We start from the raw sequence: 20,000 nt of genomic DNA, 5'->3' as shown, positions 1-20,000 counted from the left end.
GGCTTCCCTAATTTTCCATTTTGTCAGCATCACCAGTTCAAACAAAATATCTTAGTCCTCGTTTAATTCTACCAAATTAAACAACAACAACAACCTAGATCCATTATGACATTTTTAGTTGATTCAGACAATGCAGTACATAAAGAAAATTGAGTCTTGTTATGTCTGGAACAGGGTTGCCAAATTAGTGATTTTAACGCCAAATTTTAAAAAACTTGGCGTTTTTTTCCTCTTTGAAGCCACTTGGATGGGAAAATCACATTTGGCATTTTTAATTTTTTTTATTTATTTATTTATTTTTTCTCCAAATTGCTTAATTTTACTTATTTTATAGACAAAAATAAACGAACACCAATTTCACAAAATATACACTTAAGTTTATCCTGAAAATTCAATCGTAGGCGAAATTCTATCAAGACAATACTAACTCATGGCAGCTTGAGGATATGAAAGCTAAGATTTATGTCCATTTTCATGTCATTTATCAGAGAGAGAGAGAGAGAGCGGGGGGGGGGGGGGGGGGGGGGGGGAGAGCAAAGCCTATAGATTTAGGCATTTCCCCCCGACCATTTGGCAATTTTCTTTAACTTGTTTGGAAATTTTTGAAAATTTAATCTGGCAACCTTGATCTGGGATCCTCCATTTCTCTTTTTTTTAAAACTTTCTTTTTTGTTCGTCATCTTCTATTAATTAATCAATTAATTTACTTATTTATGTATTTGATTATTTATTTATTTATTTATCTATTATTATTATTATTATTATTATTATTATTATTATTATTATTATTATTATTATTATTATTATTATTATTATTTATTATTATTATTATTATTATTATTATTATTATTATTATATTATTATTATTATTATTATTATTATTATTATTATTATTATTATTATTATTATTATTATTATTATTATTATTGTAATTAATATTATTATGTATTATTATTATTATTATTATTATTATTATTATTATTATTATTATTATTATTATTATTATTATTATTATTATTATTATTATTATTATTATTATTATTATTTTTCTATTATTATTATTATTATTATTATTATTATTATTATTATTATTATTATTATTATTATTATTATTATTATTATTTATTATTATTATTATTATTATTATTCCTATGATGTAAATTGTTGTAATTTGGTGTCGGTGGTGGGTGTTTTCCTGACTTGTTTTTTCACTGTCACTTCCTGTAGGCAAACGGAATGGCAGTCAGGATATAGAGCTGTTGGGTGAGTCTCTTCCTTGCTCTTTGCCACTTGATGTCATTTGAATATTCATGATAACTTGTCACCCACCTTCTCTAACTGGTGTTGTGCAGACAAACCTGCCTGCTAGAACGACATTTTGGCTCCGACATTTTGGCTCCTGTTTCAGAACTTCTTGAGCATCTCCAAGTCATGACGACTTATTGAAAGTGAAAGTTGATGCCAGACTACATCATTTAAAGGATTTTAAATTTTATTTAATCATTGTGACGGGAAATTGCTGATTTTTATAGTAGAAAACGGTAGGGCTGCCTGAAGCCGGTGATCGTAAAATACTAACGAAAGAGTGAAAATGGAGAGGCTTCGTATGGGAACAAAACAGACAATGGACTTTTCGGGTATAAACCGAAACTACATTTGTACCCGAAACGTCCATTGTCTGTTTTGTTCCCATACGAAGCCTCTTGATTTTTAAAGTTAACTCCAGTGACTACAATTTTTATCTCCTAAATAAATAAAAAAATGAATTTATAGATTTTTAAGTGAGCAGATCTGTTTAATGTCATTTGAATAATCTTGATTACTTGTCACCCACCTTCTCAAACTGGTGTGATGCTGATGTCAATTATTATGAAATATGTGAGCATTTATATAGCTTACTATTCACTAAACGTGCATAAATTGGGTCCCAGCCAACAGCAACACTTAACGTGTAGGACAAGACCTGATGCCTGTTATAATTTTTTTCGACAGAGACAATGCTTTGAATTTGAATGATCAGGTACTCATTTTACACCTGAGTACAATGAGAGAATGTGAGTAAAGAGACTTTTTCAAGAACTTAACTCGAATCGTGGACCCTCCAATCAGAAGGCGGGTGTCATACCCCATGACCACAAAGTCGCACAATTTTGTTAACATTAAATTGGTGACAATGATAAAAATGTTGAAAGTTCAATCCTGATAAAGCCAACACCTCTAGGCAATGTGATACAAAGGCTGCTAGAAGCTGTGGACTGGAAAAAGTCATAAACAAAAAATGGAATATATACAACTTCAAAAAAAAAAATAAAACAAACACTGGACGTTTCGGGCTCAAAACCCTTCTTCAGCCAACAACAAAAGCAAAAACAATGAAAATATAAATACATTACTAAAAAAAACCAAACAGATTGATGGCGGAGAAATAGTTGGCTGAAGAGGTATTTTTAATCCGAAACGTTCTGTGATTGGTATTTTGTTATTTTTTTAAGCTTGGCAAAATAAACATTTTTAAAAAGAAAGAGAAAAAGACAATTTTCAAGGGACCACAGGGAAATGTCAGTAGAGTGTTTTGTTTTTTTATTAAGAGGAGGAGAATATTTAAATTTTCTTTCCTTTCATTTCATTACTCATGAATTTTTTCTCTTTTTCTTTTTTTTTTTTTTTTGTGTTTTTTTTTTTTGCTTTGTTTTGTTAATTTTTTTTTGGCTTTTTTTGGGGAGTTTCTTTGCTTTTTTTTTTTTTTTTGTATTTTTTTTTAAATTTGCCTTTTCATTTATTTTCTTATCTTTTGTCGTTACCGACATGCTTTGTGATTGAGTACCTTTAATTTGTAGAAGATTTTGTTTTCCTTTGTACGTTTGTTAATCCAAGATCATGTGAAAATAGAATGGGTTTTAATGTTGTAGCAATGTATTCTGATTTGCAGGTCTGATAACTCTCAAACCAATACTGAATATTGTCCATTACAAAAAATTTAACAATTGAGCTTTATATAGCGTAATATCCACTAAATGTGCTCAAAGCGCTTTACAAGGGGTCCCTGGTCAACAGCAACATTTAACATGAAGGACGGAACATGAAGCCTGTCAGGCGATATTGCAATTTTTCGGACAAAGACAACGCTGTTAACGTCCAGGTACTCATTTTACACCTGAGTACGGTGAGAGAATGTGAGTAAAGAGTCTATTCCAAGGACTCAACTATGCGCCGAGCGCGAGGCTCGAACCCAGGACCTTCTGATCCAAAAGCGAGTCTCATACCACTAGACCACATAGCCGCACATGACAACAATGTTAAATCAAGCCCATGATTGCGTTTGGATATCAGACCTGCTAATATTATAAGTACATAGCAGAGCTGCCAATTGTCCTGATAAAATCGGGACGGTCCCAATTGGGCAATATGGAGAAATATTTTTCAAACGAAACATTGGATTGTTAAATTTATGGAAATTATCCTTGCAAGTCCCAGGATTATGATTTTGAAAAATTATCAATTGAAAACAAGGAACAGAAAAATGCTATAAATCTAGATGATGTCGTGTAATGATCCAAATGTACTGCTGGTTTGGGTCAAGATGGATGTCCCGGTTTAGCTCTATGAGAAGTTGGTCGCTATGACGTAGTGTTGTCGCTATGACGTATGTAGTGTTGTCGCTAGGACGTGCTATGACGTAGTGTTGTCGCTATGGCGTAGTGTTGTCGCTATGACGTAATGTTGTCGATAGAACAAAACAAACAACATAAATGCCATGGATTGTATGAAGTCACAAATATTCAATTATTTTTCAATATTTTGTAGCTTTAAAAAAAATAATTTTTACACTCTCCTAATTCTATTATCATTTACTTAATTATCTCCCATGGTGGGCAGGAGGTCACAGGTCACTTGCTGTGTCTCCTATCCCCCTATTTCTGTTTTTTGAGTTGCTTTCTGTCTTTGTCTTGGAATGGGATTATTTAATTTTGTCCTGGCTTTAGCCAGAATCCTTGGCCAAGAGGGAAACAGTCAAATGTATAGTTATAGTTGTGGGAGATCATATTTTTGTCCCTAGTAAATCTCTCTGTTATATAATGTAATGTTTTATATTGAATGTATAATGTAAGCATTTAAGTGTATTCCTCTTAGTGGGACCTGTGCTTATGTCTGAATGAGACTTTAAGGTAATCTCAAACTACGTACACCGATGGTGTGAGCTCTTGGAATCTACATTTCTTCCCTATTTGAACCATTCCCCTTTGTCTTACTTTTTCTTGTGTGCTTTTAATTATAAATCTATTTTTAAAATTTCTTCCTTTTTCTTCCTTTTTACTGACGCTGATATGACCTAAATTGTCGCAAGCACTGTAAAAAACCCTTTAAAAAAACAAACAGATCCTGCTACCCAGTCAATGCTTGATGGGTAGGGTGGGGATTGAGGAAAATATCCACTTCACCAGGGATTGATCCGAGGTTTTTGTGTGTAAAGCAAGTGCTTTACCAACTGAGCTATCAGGATCCCCCCTCCTCTTGTTTCCAACATACTCCTCTGCATTTGTTTACGATTGCATATACCTATTCATCCCTAGGTTAACAACACAAATATTGCATGGCTTCGTGCATTGTGTGCAGATTTGGGTTTAACTCTCTCGAGTTCATATGCATGGAAAATCGAACAAATTTGTTAAATTTTCCATGAGGGTGAACTCGAGATAGAGTTAAACAGTAATGAACAAAAATGAAAATGTAAAACAGCTTCATAAAAGAACAAAGTACCGACCACGGAATATTTTGGGTTCAAAGCCTTTCCATCCGCCAATAACAAAATCATTAAAATCACGAATGTATCGTTTCATATCCAGACAGACATGGACAAGACATGCCAAAGATTTCTCTACCGTCAGATTAGAATTTCATTTTTTAAATTGTTTTTGTGATTGGCTTAAGAAGGGTTTTTATTTAGCCTGAAATGTTCCTCGTTTGTTTTTCGTTTTTCGTTTTTTTCTGCTCTGAAACTGTTCTACTATTCATTTTTGTATATAATTTTTTACAGTCCACAGCTTTGTATGACTTATACATGGATTGGCTGCATGGTCTTCACCATTAACCCTCACTGGTTTAAGGTTATTTTATCTGGCGATGACAATTTAATAGCCAGTTGAATTAATACCTGCATGTCATTGTAAAGTGCTTAGTGCCTGCTTAGATAGTTGTAAAACGCTATAACAGTTGCTATTTATTATTGTTGTTGTTATGATTATTATTATTATTATTAATAATATTCTTCTTCTTCTTCTTCTTCTTCTTCTTCTTCTTCTTCTTCTTCTTCTTCTTCTTCTTCTTCTTCTTCTTCTTCTTCTTCTTCTTCTTCTTCTTCTTCTTCTTCTTCTTCTTCTTCTTCTTCTTCTTCTTCTTCTTCTTCTCTTATTATTATTATTATTATTATTATTATTATTATTATTATTATTATTATTATTATTTATTATTATTATTATTATTATTATTATCATTATTATTACTATTATTATCATTATCATTATTATTATTATTATTATTATTATTATTATTATTATTATTATTATTATTATTATTATTATTTTATTATTATTATTATTATTATTATTATTTTATTATTATTATTATTATTATATTATTATTATTATTATTATTATTATTATTATTATTATTATTATTATTATTACTATATATAGCACGAGTATAGTATCCACAAATAGATGGTAACATGAAAGAATAAAACGAAGATATTGTCACCCACAAAAGAGCTGCCTTGTGTTTCCATAAAAATTCAAATTCAATTCAATCGTAGAAATTTTTTTCTTGTGTTATTTGTATCAATTGTTAATATGTTATTCAAAATTGTTTCTGTATTTTTTAAAATTACAGGCAGTACAGATAGCGAGTCGGATGTTGAGAATGGCCAAAAAGTCTGGGACAACGAAGAGGAGGGAGTGGCATATTCCTACAGTTTCTTCCACTTCATGTTGTTTCTTTCTTCTCTGTACATTATGATGACTCTTACTAACTGGTTCAGGTACGGCCTATTGATAATAATTGGAGCTTTTGTATAGTGCAATATCCTCTAAAGGTGCTCAAAGCGCTTTACAAGGGGTCCTTAGCCAATAGCAACAATTACCATGAGACATAACGCCTGTTAGGCGATTTTACAATTTTTTTTCCCGATAGGGACGACAATGTTATTTTACACCTGAGTATAGTGAGAGAATATGAGTTAAGAGCCTTTTCCAAGATTCAACTATGTGCCGAGCAAGACTCGAATCCAGGACCTTCTGATCTCAAAGCGAGAGTCATACCACAAGACCACATAGCAGCACACAAAAAAGTGACGACATGTAGTTCCATAACTTGAGAGAGAGCGAGAGTAAAAAACCCACTCCGTGATCCACACTCATGAGATCAAGTCAAACTAGATGCAGACGACAGTAGAAACCTTGTTGATATTTTCCATTCAATTCAATTGTTTTGAATTTTTTCTTCTTATTTTGTAAGACTCTATCATTTAATTAAATGAATGGTTTTGGTTGAGAAAGGGTGCAATTGTAATGAGATCGACTAAATTATGTCTGTTGGGTTGAAAATACTCGTTTTGATGTAAGATTTTCACTCGACAAGCTTGTGAAATTCTTAAACTATAACTTGTGTTTTTACCCAAATGAACGTAATTGAATTCTTTATCGCCCTCGTGTAATACCCTATAGAGACAATTGGTAACAAATGTAATTTATTCTCTCTTCAGCCCCTCGTCTGATGTCAGTACCCTGAACTCCAACACAGCCTCGGTTTGGGTCAAGATCTCGTCCAGCTGGGCCAGTATTGTCTTGTACATATGGACCCTGGTTGCCCCGGCCATCCTTCAGAACAGAGAATTCAGTTAAAGTCATCAAAAGGTAAGCCAAAAAGGATGGTTGGGTGTTGATTTCAAATTTTTTCCCATGAACCCCCCCTTATTCATCCAGCAGTGATTGGCTAGCTGGTTCTGTTGGATCTTGTGTAAAGTAATTCGCCAAAGACGGATGCTCTTGGAATCTACATGTTTTCTATTTTAACAAATTCCCCTTTGCCTTACCTTTTCTTGGGTGCTTTAATTGTAATTCTAGAACTTTTGACTATCCCATTTTCTTCCTTTTTACTGGCGCTGATATAACCTTAATGTGTTGCAAGCGCCGTAAAACTCTTAAAAACAAACAAAAAACAAACTTTGTTTGGAGCATTGATTGGAACATTGTTTGACTTTGATGAAGTCATCATTCCACACTGGAAGTCTCCAGCCAGTCTTTAAATTCGTCACCGCAGTTGAGGACAGCCTCAAAACTTCCCGCCAATCTCGTCACAGGGCAGTGTAAGATTGTGTGGTCTGTTGTCTCTGGCGTTCTTTGACAGTGGGGACAGTCGGCTGACTCCCTCAGACCCCATCGATGTATTATTTATTATATGAATGACCTGCTTATTTAGCATTCCTTCTAAATCAAATTAATGGCAGTCATACTTCCAGTAGGTAATAACGCCCACCATTTTAATATCTTGTATTTTGTCACCTTCTTCTCTAATGATTCCCTTATTTATTTTAAAATTTGAATTTTCTGTTTGTCGAAGAGTTTCAGTCAATTTTTATAGAGCTCATTTACAGGTCGAAGTGGTGTTAATTGACACCCAAGAAAGTGGTGTTAATTGACATTCCAGCAAGTGGTGTTAATTGACACTCCAGCAAGTGGTGTTAATTAACATTCCAGCAAGTGGTGTTAATTGACATTCCAGCAAGTGGTGTTAATTGACACTCCAGCAAGTGGTGTTAATTGACATTCCAGCAAGTGGTGTTAATTGACATCCCAGCAAGTGGTGTTAATTGACACTCCAGCAAGTGGTCTTAATTGACATTCCAGCAAGTGGTGTTAATTGACACTCCAGCAAGTGGTGTTAATTGGCACTCCAGCAAGTGGTGTTAATTGACATTCCAGCAAGTGGTGTTAATTGACACCCAAGAAAGTGGTGTTAATTGACATTCCAGCAAGTGGTGTTAATTGACATTCCTGCAAGTGGTGTTAATTGACATTCCAGCAAGTGGTGTTAATTGACATTCCTGCAAGTGGTGTTAATTGACATTCCAGCAAGTGGTGTTAATTGACACTCTAGCAAGTGGTGTTAATTGACATTCCAGCAAGTGGTGTTAATTGACACTCCAGCAAGTGGTGTTAATTGTGTTCTATAAACGCTGATGTGTTATTTTATTATCATTTCAGTTTTGTCTGATTTGAATGGACATGATTGGACACAGACTCTGATTGGCCTGGTTTATACTTATTTTGTTCTTTGTAAATTTCTTTTGAATTAAGCGGGTGGTTGGATGGGAGCATCACCCTTGAATCATATACCTATGATGTTCGCATGGGTGTACGATCCGATAGTGATGTCGTTTCTTCTTCTCTTTACTAGCCTATCCTGCTTCTTTGGTTTGTGATTGTATTTTTGACAGGGGATATTTTTTTTCCTGTAAATCCTCTGCCTGTTTGTTCTTGGTTATTTATAATTTAGCTTATGATATCTTTAGGTTATGATTTTGATTGACATTTGTACTATTTTTGTTAGATTGCTTGTTTTTTTTGTTTCAGCGGTCTCTCATATAACCTCAATTGTGTTGGAAGAGACCTAAAGCAACAAACAAACAAACTTTTGAATTAATGATGATGACGATGATGTTGATGTTGATAATGATAATGATGATGGCAACAATGAGGGTTAAGATGATGATGATTTTCAATTGTGACAATGAAGTCAATAAGAATGTGAATGATTTTTTTAAAAAAAGGTTTTGTTTGACGTTTTGTTGTTACCAGCAGGAAGTCGTGGATTGAATGGAATCATCAGTTATTATACAGTACTCGCTGGATTCTAGCATGGTTTCGGCAAAAGGCAAAAAGTGTGTTATAATCTGAGTATGCAGACATCTGATGTTTATGGGAAGTCAAAAGTGATACAAAGCTGCTAGAGAAGCTGTGGACTGTAAAAAGTCATAAACAAACGTGAATATAACAGATTAAAAAAAAAAGAATAGAATATCAAACCCAGAACGTTTCGGGCTCAAAACCCTTCTTCAGCCAACAACAACAACAACAACAAAAACCCCCCAAAAAAACATAAATGACAATCTGGTTTTTTGTTAGTCATGTATTTATGTTTTCATTGTTTTGTTTTTTTTGTTGTTGGCTGAAGAAGGGTTTTGAGCCTGAAACGTTCCAGGTTTGGTGTTTTAGTCTTTTTAAAAACATTTTTGGAAGCTTTTATATTCATTTTTGTTGATTACTCATGGGAAGTAATGCCTTGTCATATAGACAAAATTGGGTCACCCAACTCCAACGTATCGTATTGGAATTCGTGCTGGAATTCAATGTGCTGGAATCCAGCTGGTACTGACTGTATAATTAATGTTTTTATTTCGTGCTTGAGTGAACTATAATATATATATAAAATCTGCATTGTTTTGTAGTTTATCACTTTTCTAAAGATTTCTGTTTGTTTGTTTATAATAATATAAAAATCATCGTTTATTTGATAAGAATGTCTTTGATTTCCATATTTTTGGAGGATAAAAAATGGACACCGTTAGGATTACTTCCCTTCACAATTTGATTGATCAAAACTTAAGAGAGAATAATCTAGAAAAATGGTGAAAATTTTGTTGTTTTTCTTCGGAATGGATGTAATATGAGGACCAAATTGAAGGAAGCTACTTGGAACTTTTTGACTTGACTCTTTATATAAAAAAATGGTGTCAGTTTATAATTTACTAATTATTTTTCCTCCACATAAGAGGGGAGGAGGGGACATGTAATTTTATCAATTTTGGCATCCAATAACAGAATTGAGTTATTTACTTTTTTCAATACTTCAAACAATAAACTTGCAATTTAAATCAATAATAATTTTTAAAATGGTTAAAACTTCTTAATTTCACCGGTTTTTTTTAGTAGTGTATTCAAAAAATCATCCATTATCAAAACTCACTCCTTAATAATGATAACAATAAAATAGTGCTATGAAATCAGCACTTTTATGTCATACATCAGAGGAAATCTTGGATTAGGTCCTAAAAGATGGTATAAAATATCAAAACATGTTTTCATCTTATACTTACAAATTCCCACACCTGATATTAGTGGCTACAGCAAAGGCAGGGTTGAATTTCCATTTTCAACTTTAAGTGCATTTTTTCACGTTGTTACATTTTGACATGTAAAAGTTAACTCCTCAAACAGTTTTTGATGTAGAGTCTTGGTATATAGAGAGAATATAGAGACACACATGTATTTAAAACATTACTCAAGCTTTTAATAAAATATTTTGTAAATTTTAATTGTTTTGACATGTGTCCAATTTCATCCTTGTTTCATCCTCCCTCCTCAAGTTACACGTCAATGAAATGAGATTCAAGTCTTTTACACGTCAATGAAATGAGATTGAAGCCTTTCATCTCAAAAAGCTCGATTCAATTTTTAGATGTTATAATAATCTATTAAACTATATCTTTTATTTTTCATGTCATTAGACCATTAGTTTTTAACACTCAAACCTAACACCGACTATATCCGTTGTTTACCCAGGTTACAGTTACATTTTTATTACATTTTTCTGAGACAAATTATAGGCGTAGTATTAAAGGTAATGTTCTTTATATTTACATGTTAATGGTAGTTGAATAAAACTATCTATGTACATGCTCATTTTTAATACATTTTTACCAATTTTGAAAAGTAGCAAAAATCTTTAGGATTGAGTGAGTTAAGCCTTTGCCTCTCTAAAAAAGAAATGGTTATAATCCAAGATGGCCGCCAAACAGAAGTTCCACGGCAATGGCTCAATATATTTTCATCTCCTCTACATTTGTTAATCTTCTTGCATCACGAGCTGTTACCTGAATGGCATTTTATCATCATTATTATAAAAAAAATGAAATTGGTTATTTTTTCCTGCCGCACGTCCTACCCTTTAAGTTAATAAATAATAAAACATGTTTCTTTATAGTCCGTGACAGGTTTGTGTTTGTGTGTTGTAGCTGAACTTTTTGTATTACATTGGTGGAGCCAGCTGGCCTGATAAAATAGGGAATGTATTGTAGCTGAACTCTTTGTATTACATTGGAGCCAGCTGGTCTGATAAAATAGGGAATGTATTGTAGCTGAACTCTTTGTATTATATTGGTGGAGCCAGCTGGTCTGATAAAATAGGGAATGTATTGTAGCTGAACTCTTTGTATTACATTGGTGGAGCCAGCTGGTCTGATAAAATAGGGAATGTATTGTAGCTGAACTCTTTGTATTACATTGGTGGAGCCAGCTGGTCTGATAAAATAGGGAATGTATTGTAGCTGAACTCTTTGTATTACATTGGTGGAGCCAGCTGGCCTGATAAAATAGGGAATGTATTGTAGCTGAACTCTTTGTATTACATTGGTGGAGCCAGCTGGCCTGATAAAATAGGGAATGTATTGTAGCTGAACTCTTTGTATTACATTGGTGGAGCCAACTGGTCTGATAAAATAGGGAATGTATTGTAGCTGAACTCTTTGTATTACATTGGTGGAGCCAGCTGGCCTGATAAAATAGGGAATGTATTGTAGCTGAACTCTTTGTATTACATTGGTGGAGCCAGCTGGTCTGATAAAATAGGGAATGTATTGTAGCTGAACTCTTTGTATTACATTGGTGGAGCCAGCTGGTCTGATAAAATAGGGAATGTATTGTAGCTGAACTCTTTGTATTACATTGGTGGAGCCAGCTGGTCTGATAAAATAGGGAATGTATTGTAGCTGAACTCTTTGTATTACATTGGTGGAGCCAGCTGGTCTGATAAAATAGGGAATGTATTGTAGCTGAACTCTTTGTATTACATTGGTGGAGCCAACTGGTCTGATAAAATAGGGAAATCTGTCGAGTTAACAATTTGAAGACAAATTTTAAAATTGAAAAAAAATTGAAATTGGACTGTTTATATTTATGGAAATGACTCTAACATGTCCAAGAATTAAATTATACTATTTTGATCAGCAAATGAAAACAAGGAACAGAAACATCCCTAACTCTAGATTATATTTTGTAACAGTCCAAACATACTGGCTTTTTTGGGTCATGACGGTATTGTGTGTTCCGGTGTCCTGATTTAGCTCTTTGAAACATTGGCCCCTATGGTATAATTTGTATATATATATTTTTTAAATTTTTCATTCCATTAATGTGAGATGTGAGAGCAATACTGTCCAACAGTCTCTGACCAACAATGAGGATTTAAAAAATAAATCTCTGACCCTATTATTTTTTGGATAATTTTTGACCAAACCGTTTGAGTCTTGTCTTTTGTGGGAAATGCAGAAAACGATGAAAATTGAAATCAATTGATAAAAGAATCGTTTGAATTCGATATGAACTGTGGTTTTTCTAAAATTCTGGACTAGCCTCACACAGTGAATTGAAACATGTCATAGGTCATCATGGATCCTCACTTGTTTTTAATGGCATGAAAATCTTGGACTCCAGTTCTTTCTAAGATCTATATGTATCTCTAATGGGGGTGGGGGGGGGGGGGGGGGGGGGGGTCTGTAGTTCAGTTGGTAGAGCACTCCCTTCAGAACAAACCTGAGTGGATTTGAGATGCCCCCATTCCACCCAGCAGTGATTGGTTGGCTGGGTCTGATAGATCTTGTGTAGAGTACATTGCAATAGACTTGTCCTATCCAAAGGGTAGCAAGCGATCACTGTTTGTTGTCCGTTTCACGCTATAGAAACTGGGATTAACTCTGGCTCCAACTCCAATGGTTTTATGACTACTACTACTAAACTGAGATCGTAACAGAAAACAACTTAATCGGTTTGATAATAGAATAAAAAGGTTATCCAGAATTATTCCCATTCTTTAGTTTTAGATTTGATATTTTTAATTTGGGTTTTTAAAAAAAATGTTTTGTAATAGAAATGAAATCTTGAAAAAAAATAATTTTCTGAAGGGAAGACTGAGGGGGGGGGGGGGGGGGGGGGGGGGGGGGGGGAGGGATCGGGAGTGAATAATTTTTATTTTTATTAAGACTCCCGTTTCATCATTTAAAAAATATAAAAAAATGGCCATATTTTGGGAACCAGATTTTATTTCACTGTCATTTGTTTGTATATAATTGGAATTTGATATACTGTGAACGTTTCATTATCAAGTTGTATATATATGTATATTATATATGAAGAGCAAAGGGGGAAAAACGACAGTCATTTTCCGATTTTGGATGAGGTGGGGGGGGGGGGGGGTGCATAATATTTATTTATATTTAATTTATCATTCGGAGAAAATGATATATTGATAAGCATTATAAGATGATGGAATGTATCTGTTTTGTAAAGGGATTAACTAAGAAAAAAGTTGTCCTATGTCTTCAAATGTTGTATATAAATTTGAAAACTAAATACTAAATATTGCAAAAGATAGAAATGGGACTCTGCCGTTTCTCGCCCTGTGCTTTTCATCCATATTGTTTTGTTGGGCATTTGTTGTTGATTATTACATGTGACTTTTCCTCTCTCACAGTTTTATTTATGTCTGGTTGAGCAAAGATTTAAAAAAAAATGATTTGATGGGAAAATGTCGAAATGACAATGTGAAATTGAATGTAAGCTTCAAGGTAATAAACGAAATCCGATAACGTGGACATTTCAAGCTTCCCCTTTATCAACAAAACAGGATGAATAAAACACTCCAGACGAATTAGATAATTTGTGAATCGACTTAACAATGCCATTATCACATATTATCTCATCCGTCTGTAGTGAATGCAAGAATGTCTGGGAATAGAAAATAACAATGATACGGTGCAGGAGATGCAGAAAAGAATGACGACGTGAAGCATGGCACGACACGATGACGGTGGTGGTGAAAAAATGTTATAGTTATTAGTCATTGTCTTCAACAAATTCAATTGTCAGTTTCTATGTGGATATCATACCAGTGCGATATAGTGGGACACATTTTGATTTTTTCATTTTTATAAATATTGGCAGTCCATAAGGTAAGGGGTGGGTGGTATGTCACATAATCAAATTTAATGAGTTATGCCCCTTAGCTTATCATTCATTTAATTTGTCAAAGTTTGATATGAAAATGTAAAATAACAGACGAAGAGTACCTATATACAAAAAGCCAAAGTCTTCTTTAAGGCCCGTCAGGGATTGACAACAGTCCCAATTGATAGCCTTATATAAAACAAAAGAAAACAGCGCTCATACCAGATCCCGCAGTTAATGCTCATCTTAACTCGTTTTTTCCAAGCACCATCCGAATATGGAATTCTCTGCCTGAAAATGTTAAAACAATAAATGGCCAAATTGAATTTGACAGAGAAATTGAAAAAAAAATCAAAATAAAAGCATAAACACGTCCATTTGTTCTCACCACACACAGCCGAGGAAAACTTCGAAGCACAAGACAAGAAAACAAGAGATATCATGATAAAGAGAGGAGGGGGGAAAACCAAATAGCATCAATTGGGAAAAGCAATAAACAAAAATGAATATAACAACTTCAAAAAGGACAAAATAGCAAACAAGGAATGTTTCGGGCTCAAAACCATTCTTCAGTCAACAACAACAAAAAACAATGAAAACATAAAAACACAATACTAAAAAAGACAAAACAGATTGACGGCAGGTCCGCCAATTTGGGTAACTTTGCCTTAAGGGGAAACTTTGTCTCTGTGAATTTGGAGCATTTTGAATCATCTCATCTGTGTGCAGTCATTGTACCCGTTAAAGGACTTGAATTTTTATCAAAGTCAAAGGAAATAATTGCCACAAAACTAAACAATCTCTCATTGGTCCAAAATTCAAGAGGCAAAGTTCCCCCTTTTGGCAAAGTTTCCCCAGTAGACGATACAAAAATGAATACCGAGTATATAAACTTCCACAATGTAAAATTGTGTTTTCTCAAAAACAACAGACTCGGTGTGACAAAATGTGTCTTTTTTTCCCCCTTTGTCGTTTTCATGTCTTATTGTTACAAAATTTAAATATTCATAAGGTGTCATCTGCGTCTATTCAGTGTGTGGATTGAATATTCATGTGCTGTCGTCTACGTCTATTCAGTGTGTTAATTGAATATTCAAATAAACGTCTTACGTTGTGTATTGTCAGAAGTTTCTTGTCACTGATTTGTTTGTTGTAATGGGGATTTTATTATTGTCATCTAATGGATAGGGTCTTCTGACCTCCCAGGTGGTACAGGAGGTCACTCGCTGTGTCTTCTATCCCCCTATATTATATGTTTTCTGAGTTGCTCTCTGTCTTTGTCTTGGAATGGTATTTACTTAGTTTGTCCTGACCCAGTCCAGAATCTGGGTGGGGTTCCTTACCTCCCATAGTGGGCAGGGAGGTACTTACTGTGTCTTCTATTTCTATCCCCCTATACCTGTTCCAACTTGCTTTCTGTCTTGGAGGGTTACTTGGTTTTGTCCTGGCCCCGACCGGATACCCTAGCTGGGAGGGAAACGGTCATATGTATAGTTAACAGTTTTGGGAGATTATATTTTTTGACTTGTAAATCATCTCTCAGTTATGCACTGTATTGTTTTGTTTCCATGCTATTATATATGATTTGTAAACATTTGAGTGTATCCCTCTTAGGGGGGACAAGTTTTTATGTGTCTGGATGAGACTTTTAGGTGTCGTCACTTTACCAGTTTACTTTTATCTTCTTAATCTCAAAATAAGTACTTTGATAGTGCGCTCTGGAATCTACATCTGTTTCCTATTTGAACCAATTACCCTTTGTTTTACCTTTTCTCGGGTACTTTAATTGTAATTCTAGAACTTTTTACTATCCCATATTCTTCCCTTTTACTGACGCTATGACCTAAATATGTTGCAAGCGCCGTGAAACCCCTAAAAACATTAAAAACAAACTGACCTCCCAATGTGGTGCAGTTGCTGTGTCTTCTATCCCCTATATCTGTTTTCTGAGTTGCTTTCTGTCTTTGTCTTGGAATGGGGTTACCTGGTTTTGTCCTGGCCCAGGCCGGAGTCCTTGGCTGGGAGGGAAATATAGTTTTGGAGAGGTGACATTTTTTTTTTCATTGTAAACCATCTCTCTTGTCATGTATTGATAGTTAATTTTTCTTTGTTTTTGTTTTTGGTAAACATTTTGAGTGTATTACTCTAATTGGAATCCTGTGCGGGTGTCTGGTACTGGTAAGTAATTGATAGTATGCTCTCGTCTTGTGAGGGAACACAGACTATGGAAGATAACAGCTGGAGGTGACTTGTTCTTCCTGATGTGCCAGGTATTTTTTAATGATTCTTACGATTAAAATAGCAAAATAATTAATTATAAACATGTAAATAGCGTGAATTCTTTTTTTCCATTAATTCATAATAATGATGACGATAATAATTGGTGGAGAGGGTATGATCTTTGCTTCATATCCGAAAGATAACTGTATTCGAATATTCACCGCGTTATGTGGCCCTACGCACTGCACATGGAAAACAAAACATTCGATTTTCAGGTGAAATTCAGGCGAGAATTTTTCAACCACCCTTAGTAAGATTTTAAATCGTTCGCCAGAGAGAAAAAAATACACATTGCAGCGATCTCCTTTTGATCGAACACGCTTTTTGTGAATCAAACGGTCAGGACACGTCGAGTTTAAGCCTTGGTAAACAATGAGAAATGTATAAAATTAAGAGTTTAAAATTTCAAATGTCCATAAAAATCGAACGTTTTGGTTGCAAACTTTTCAAAGCCGTTCAGTAATACAATTTACAACTAATTTAACCGTCCCATACTTCAGAACATCCATTCGTTCCGTAATTTACTCTCTGACACGGAATATAAAATTACACTAATTTGTCAAGCGTAACTCTTGGATGAATCGCCTCTTTAATTGAAGGCGGGTATTTTCATGAGTTACATCCCCTGATTTGTAATCCGGTTTATTTTTCTTTTCTTTTTAACACTTTTATTTATTTATCTTGTCTATTTTTGTTGTTGTTGTTGTTGTTGTTGTTGTTGTGATGTTTTCAGTTGTTTGTCTTTGGCGCCATATGTTTTGGGCAGCATTGAAAGATCTCAATTTATCTCTTTAACAACCCATCGTTTTTTGACAAAGGGGAAACCCGAAACGTCCACATTATTTGTCATCTTTTATTAAATGAAGCTTTCATCCCATTTGACTATTGTTGTTATTTAAGATAAGACACGACAAGATAATATAAGATAAGAATAACTTTATTTATCCACTCCTGGGAATTTACATTGGGTATTGCCATAGACTTTCATAAAACAATAAAACAAATAAATGATACAAAGGAAATATAATGACATAGAAGTAAAACAACACAAAGAGTAACAAAACAAACACATACAAATTCTCTCTCTCTCTCTCTCTCTCTCTCTCTCTCTCTCTCTCTCTCTCTCTCTCTCTCTCTCTCTCTTTCTACCTTTCTCTCTCTCTCTCTCACTCACTCCTTCACACACACACACACACACACACACACACACACACACACACATACACAAACATCTCTCGTATCACCCTAATTTCGTACCTTTATATTCTCTATACCTACACATAATAATAATATAGTCACACCCACTGTTCACCCATCCACACTGACTGTCCTCAATCTCCATCTTCAGACCGTTTCGAAAATGAGAAAGTCTCCACAAGGAAGAGGGTACAAGTTACAAAGGAATTTTAAAACGTTTTGTTTTGGATTTTAAACGTGTTCTCCTGTCTGATCCCCTTGACATTCGTGTCTTATTGAGGAGAATGAATATCGTATTTCTAGAGAGATAAAAACCAACATTTCATAGTCTTGAGCAGACTAACTTTGTTTTTGTTTTTAAGGGTTATACGGCGCTTACAACACATTAAGGTCATATCAGCTCCAGTTAACCATCTCCTTACCACCCATAGGCAAATCGTCACATTTGTTACAACACAATATACCTTTTTTCTTATTCAGATTTATTTTGTACACCACAATAATCCTTGTTTAATTAATAAGAACATAAAGTTGTGTTGTAGAGAGATTGTTTGAGTTTAAAAATTCAATTTTTCTGACGGGTAAGCCTGCCATTTTGGGAAAATACTGAAAATCGTCGGCAAGGAGAGAGTTAAACGGAAGAAAATGGGATAGTAAAAAGTTCTAGAATTACAATTAAAGCACCCAAGAAAAGGTAAGAAAAATAATACAATAATATATGTAAACAAAACAATACAGTGCATAACAGAGAGATGATAATTTACAAGACAAAAAATATCATCTCCCAAAACTCTAATTATACATTTGACTTTTTCTGATGATGATGATGATGATGATGATGATAATAATAATAAAAATACTAATAATTATATAATATAGTAAATAATAATAATAATTAATAATAATAATAATAATTTATTATAAAATTAATAATAATAATAATAATAATTAATGACGCAGATGATGATGATGATGATGATGATGACGATGATGACGATGATGATGATAATAATAATAACAATAACAACAATAATAACAATCTAATCAACGATCTGTTATATTTGTCATGACGTCAATACAAACACAGGAAAGATTTCACCAAGCCTACATTTTGACGTCAATAATTCGTCAAACACTCGGCAGTTCTCTGGAAAAAAACCCAACAACAACAACACGTATTTAAAAATTTGGTCAGATCACTCATCCTCCAAATTAAATGTCGATCGGTTAAAATCACCTTCCAACGTGTCCAAACTCTGACACCAGCGACATCCGTGAAAACATCGGTCATGTCCCAGGTTAGTCAGTTTGGTTTTTTAAAGTCAAAGTGAAGGTCATTTTAATTGACGAAATTTCTGACCACCATTTTTAACACGTGTTTGTTTTGTTTTAATTTGTTTTTTTTTTTTTTTTTTAATTTTCAGAGTATAGGAATACTCTTGTGGTGGGGGTGAAAAGGGGGGAGGGGGGAATTGTAACAAATTAATGATTTAAAACAAACAACAACAATTAAACAAAAGACTGCCATGAAAAATTTAAAATAAATAAATTCCCAAGAATTCTGCGAAAAAATTCATTAAAATTAAATATTCCCAAATTTTGTTCCATATTTTAGAAGTATGAGATTCTGGTATTTAAAACTTATAAAATGAAAGTTGATGCAGACTACATATTTAAAGGATTTTGAAAGTGATTTTTTAATCACGTGTGATGGAAATTCGTTGATTTTTTAAAGTTATAATATATCGACTAATACTATTTATCTCTCTACTCTAAAAACACCGAAATTTGAAAAAAAATAAAATCAAGTGGACAGATCTGTAAAACCAATCTGACAATCCAACGATAAACGGGGTAACAATAAACAAATTCCAGCGATAAATCATTTATATTTCGTGGAAAGATTGATTCAGCAGATCCTCTTCTGGGTTGAGATTGTGTTTGATTTCCTGCTTCTCCACTGGGTGGGTGACGTCAATGAATATAATATGGGGATAGAAGACGAAGAAAATAATGATAATGATAATGATAATGATAATAATAAGAGGAAAAGAAGAAGCAGAGGAGTGGAGAGAGAAAAAAAGAATGGCGGTGATGACGACAATGATAATATGTGAGATGATACTACTACTACTACTACTACTACTACTACTACTACTACTACTACTACTACTACTACTACTACTACTACTACTACTACTACTATGCTACTACTACTACTACTACTACTACTACTACTACTACTACTACTACTATAATAATAAATAATAATAATAATAATAATAATATATAATAATATATATAATATGATAATAATATGTAATAATTATATAATAATAATAATAATAATAATAATAATAATAATAATAATAATATAATAATAATAATAATAATAATATATTAATAATAATAATAATAATAATAATAATAATAATAATAATAATAATGATAATAATAATAATAATAATA

General features: G+C 33.5%; 2 protein-coding genes across 6 annotated transcripts in view; one reads left to right on the top strand and one right to left on the bottom strand.

Annotated features, from left to right (window-relative positions):
• LOC144956627 (serine incorporator 1-like) overlaps positions 1 to 11,058 on the top strand; it is a 32,228-nt gene extending 21,170 nt beyond the window's left edge. For 2 of the 5 annotated variants that reach the window (XM_078887250.1, XM_078887249.1), the window contains 4 exons: positions 1,228 to 1,263; positions 5,887 to 6,034; positions 6,758 to 6,908; positions 8,259 to 11,058. In XM_078887250.1, the coding sequence (XP_078743376.1) occupies positions 1,228 to 1,263; positions 5,887 to 6,034; positions 6,758 to 6,896 (323 nt within the window). In that variant the 3' untranslated portion in view covers positions 6,897 to 6,908; positions 8,259 to 11,058. The remainder of the gene's footprint in view (positions 1 to 1,227; positions 1,264 to 5,886; positions 6,035 to 6,757; positions 6,909 to 8,258) is intronic. The other 3 variants (XM_078887252.1, XM_078887251.1, XR_013641981.1) reach the window with 2 other exon arrangements.
• Positions 11,059 to 18,168: 7,110 nt separating this feature from the next.
• Positions 18,169 to 20,000, bottom strand: part of LOC144956317 (contactin rig-6-like) — a 49,760-nt gene continuing 47,928 nt past the window's right edge. The window contains exons 20-21 of the mRNA XM_078886817.1: positions 18,557 to 19,491; positions 18,169 to 18,390 (exon numbers count right to left, since the gene is read on the bottom strand). Of these exons, the coding sequence (XP_078742943.1) occupies positions 19,418 to 19,491 (74 nt within the window). The 3' untranslated portion in view covers positions 18,169 to 18,390; positions 18,557 to 19,417. The remainder of the gene's footprint in view (positions 18,391 to 18,556; positions 19,492 to 20,000) is intronic.

The sequence above is a fragment of the Berghia stephanieae genome, chromosome 11, assembly GCF_034508935.2.
Source record: "Berghia stephanieae isolate SIO BIC M18660-M18661 chromosome 11, UCSD_Bste_1.3, whole genome shotgun sequence".
Classification (NCBI taxonomy): domain Eukaryota; kingdom Metazoa; phylum Mollusca; class Gastropoda; order Nudibranchia; family Aeolidiidae; genus Berghia; species Berghia stephanieae.
This window is presented reverse-complemented; position numbering and strand designations above follow the sequence as displayed.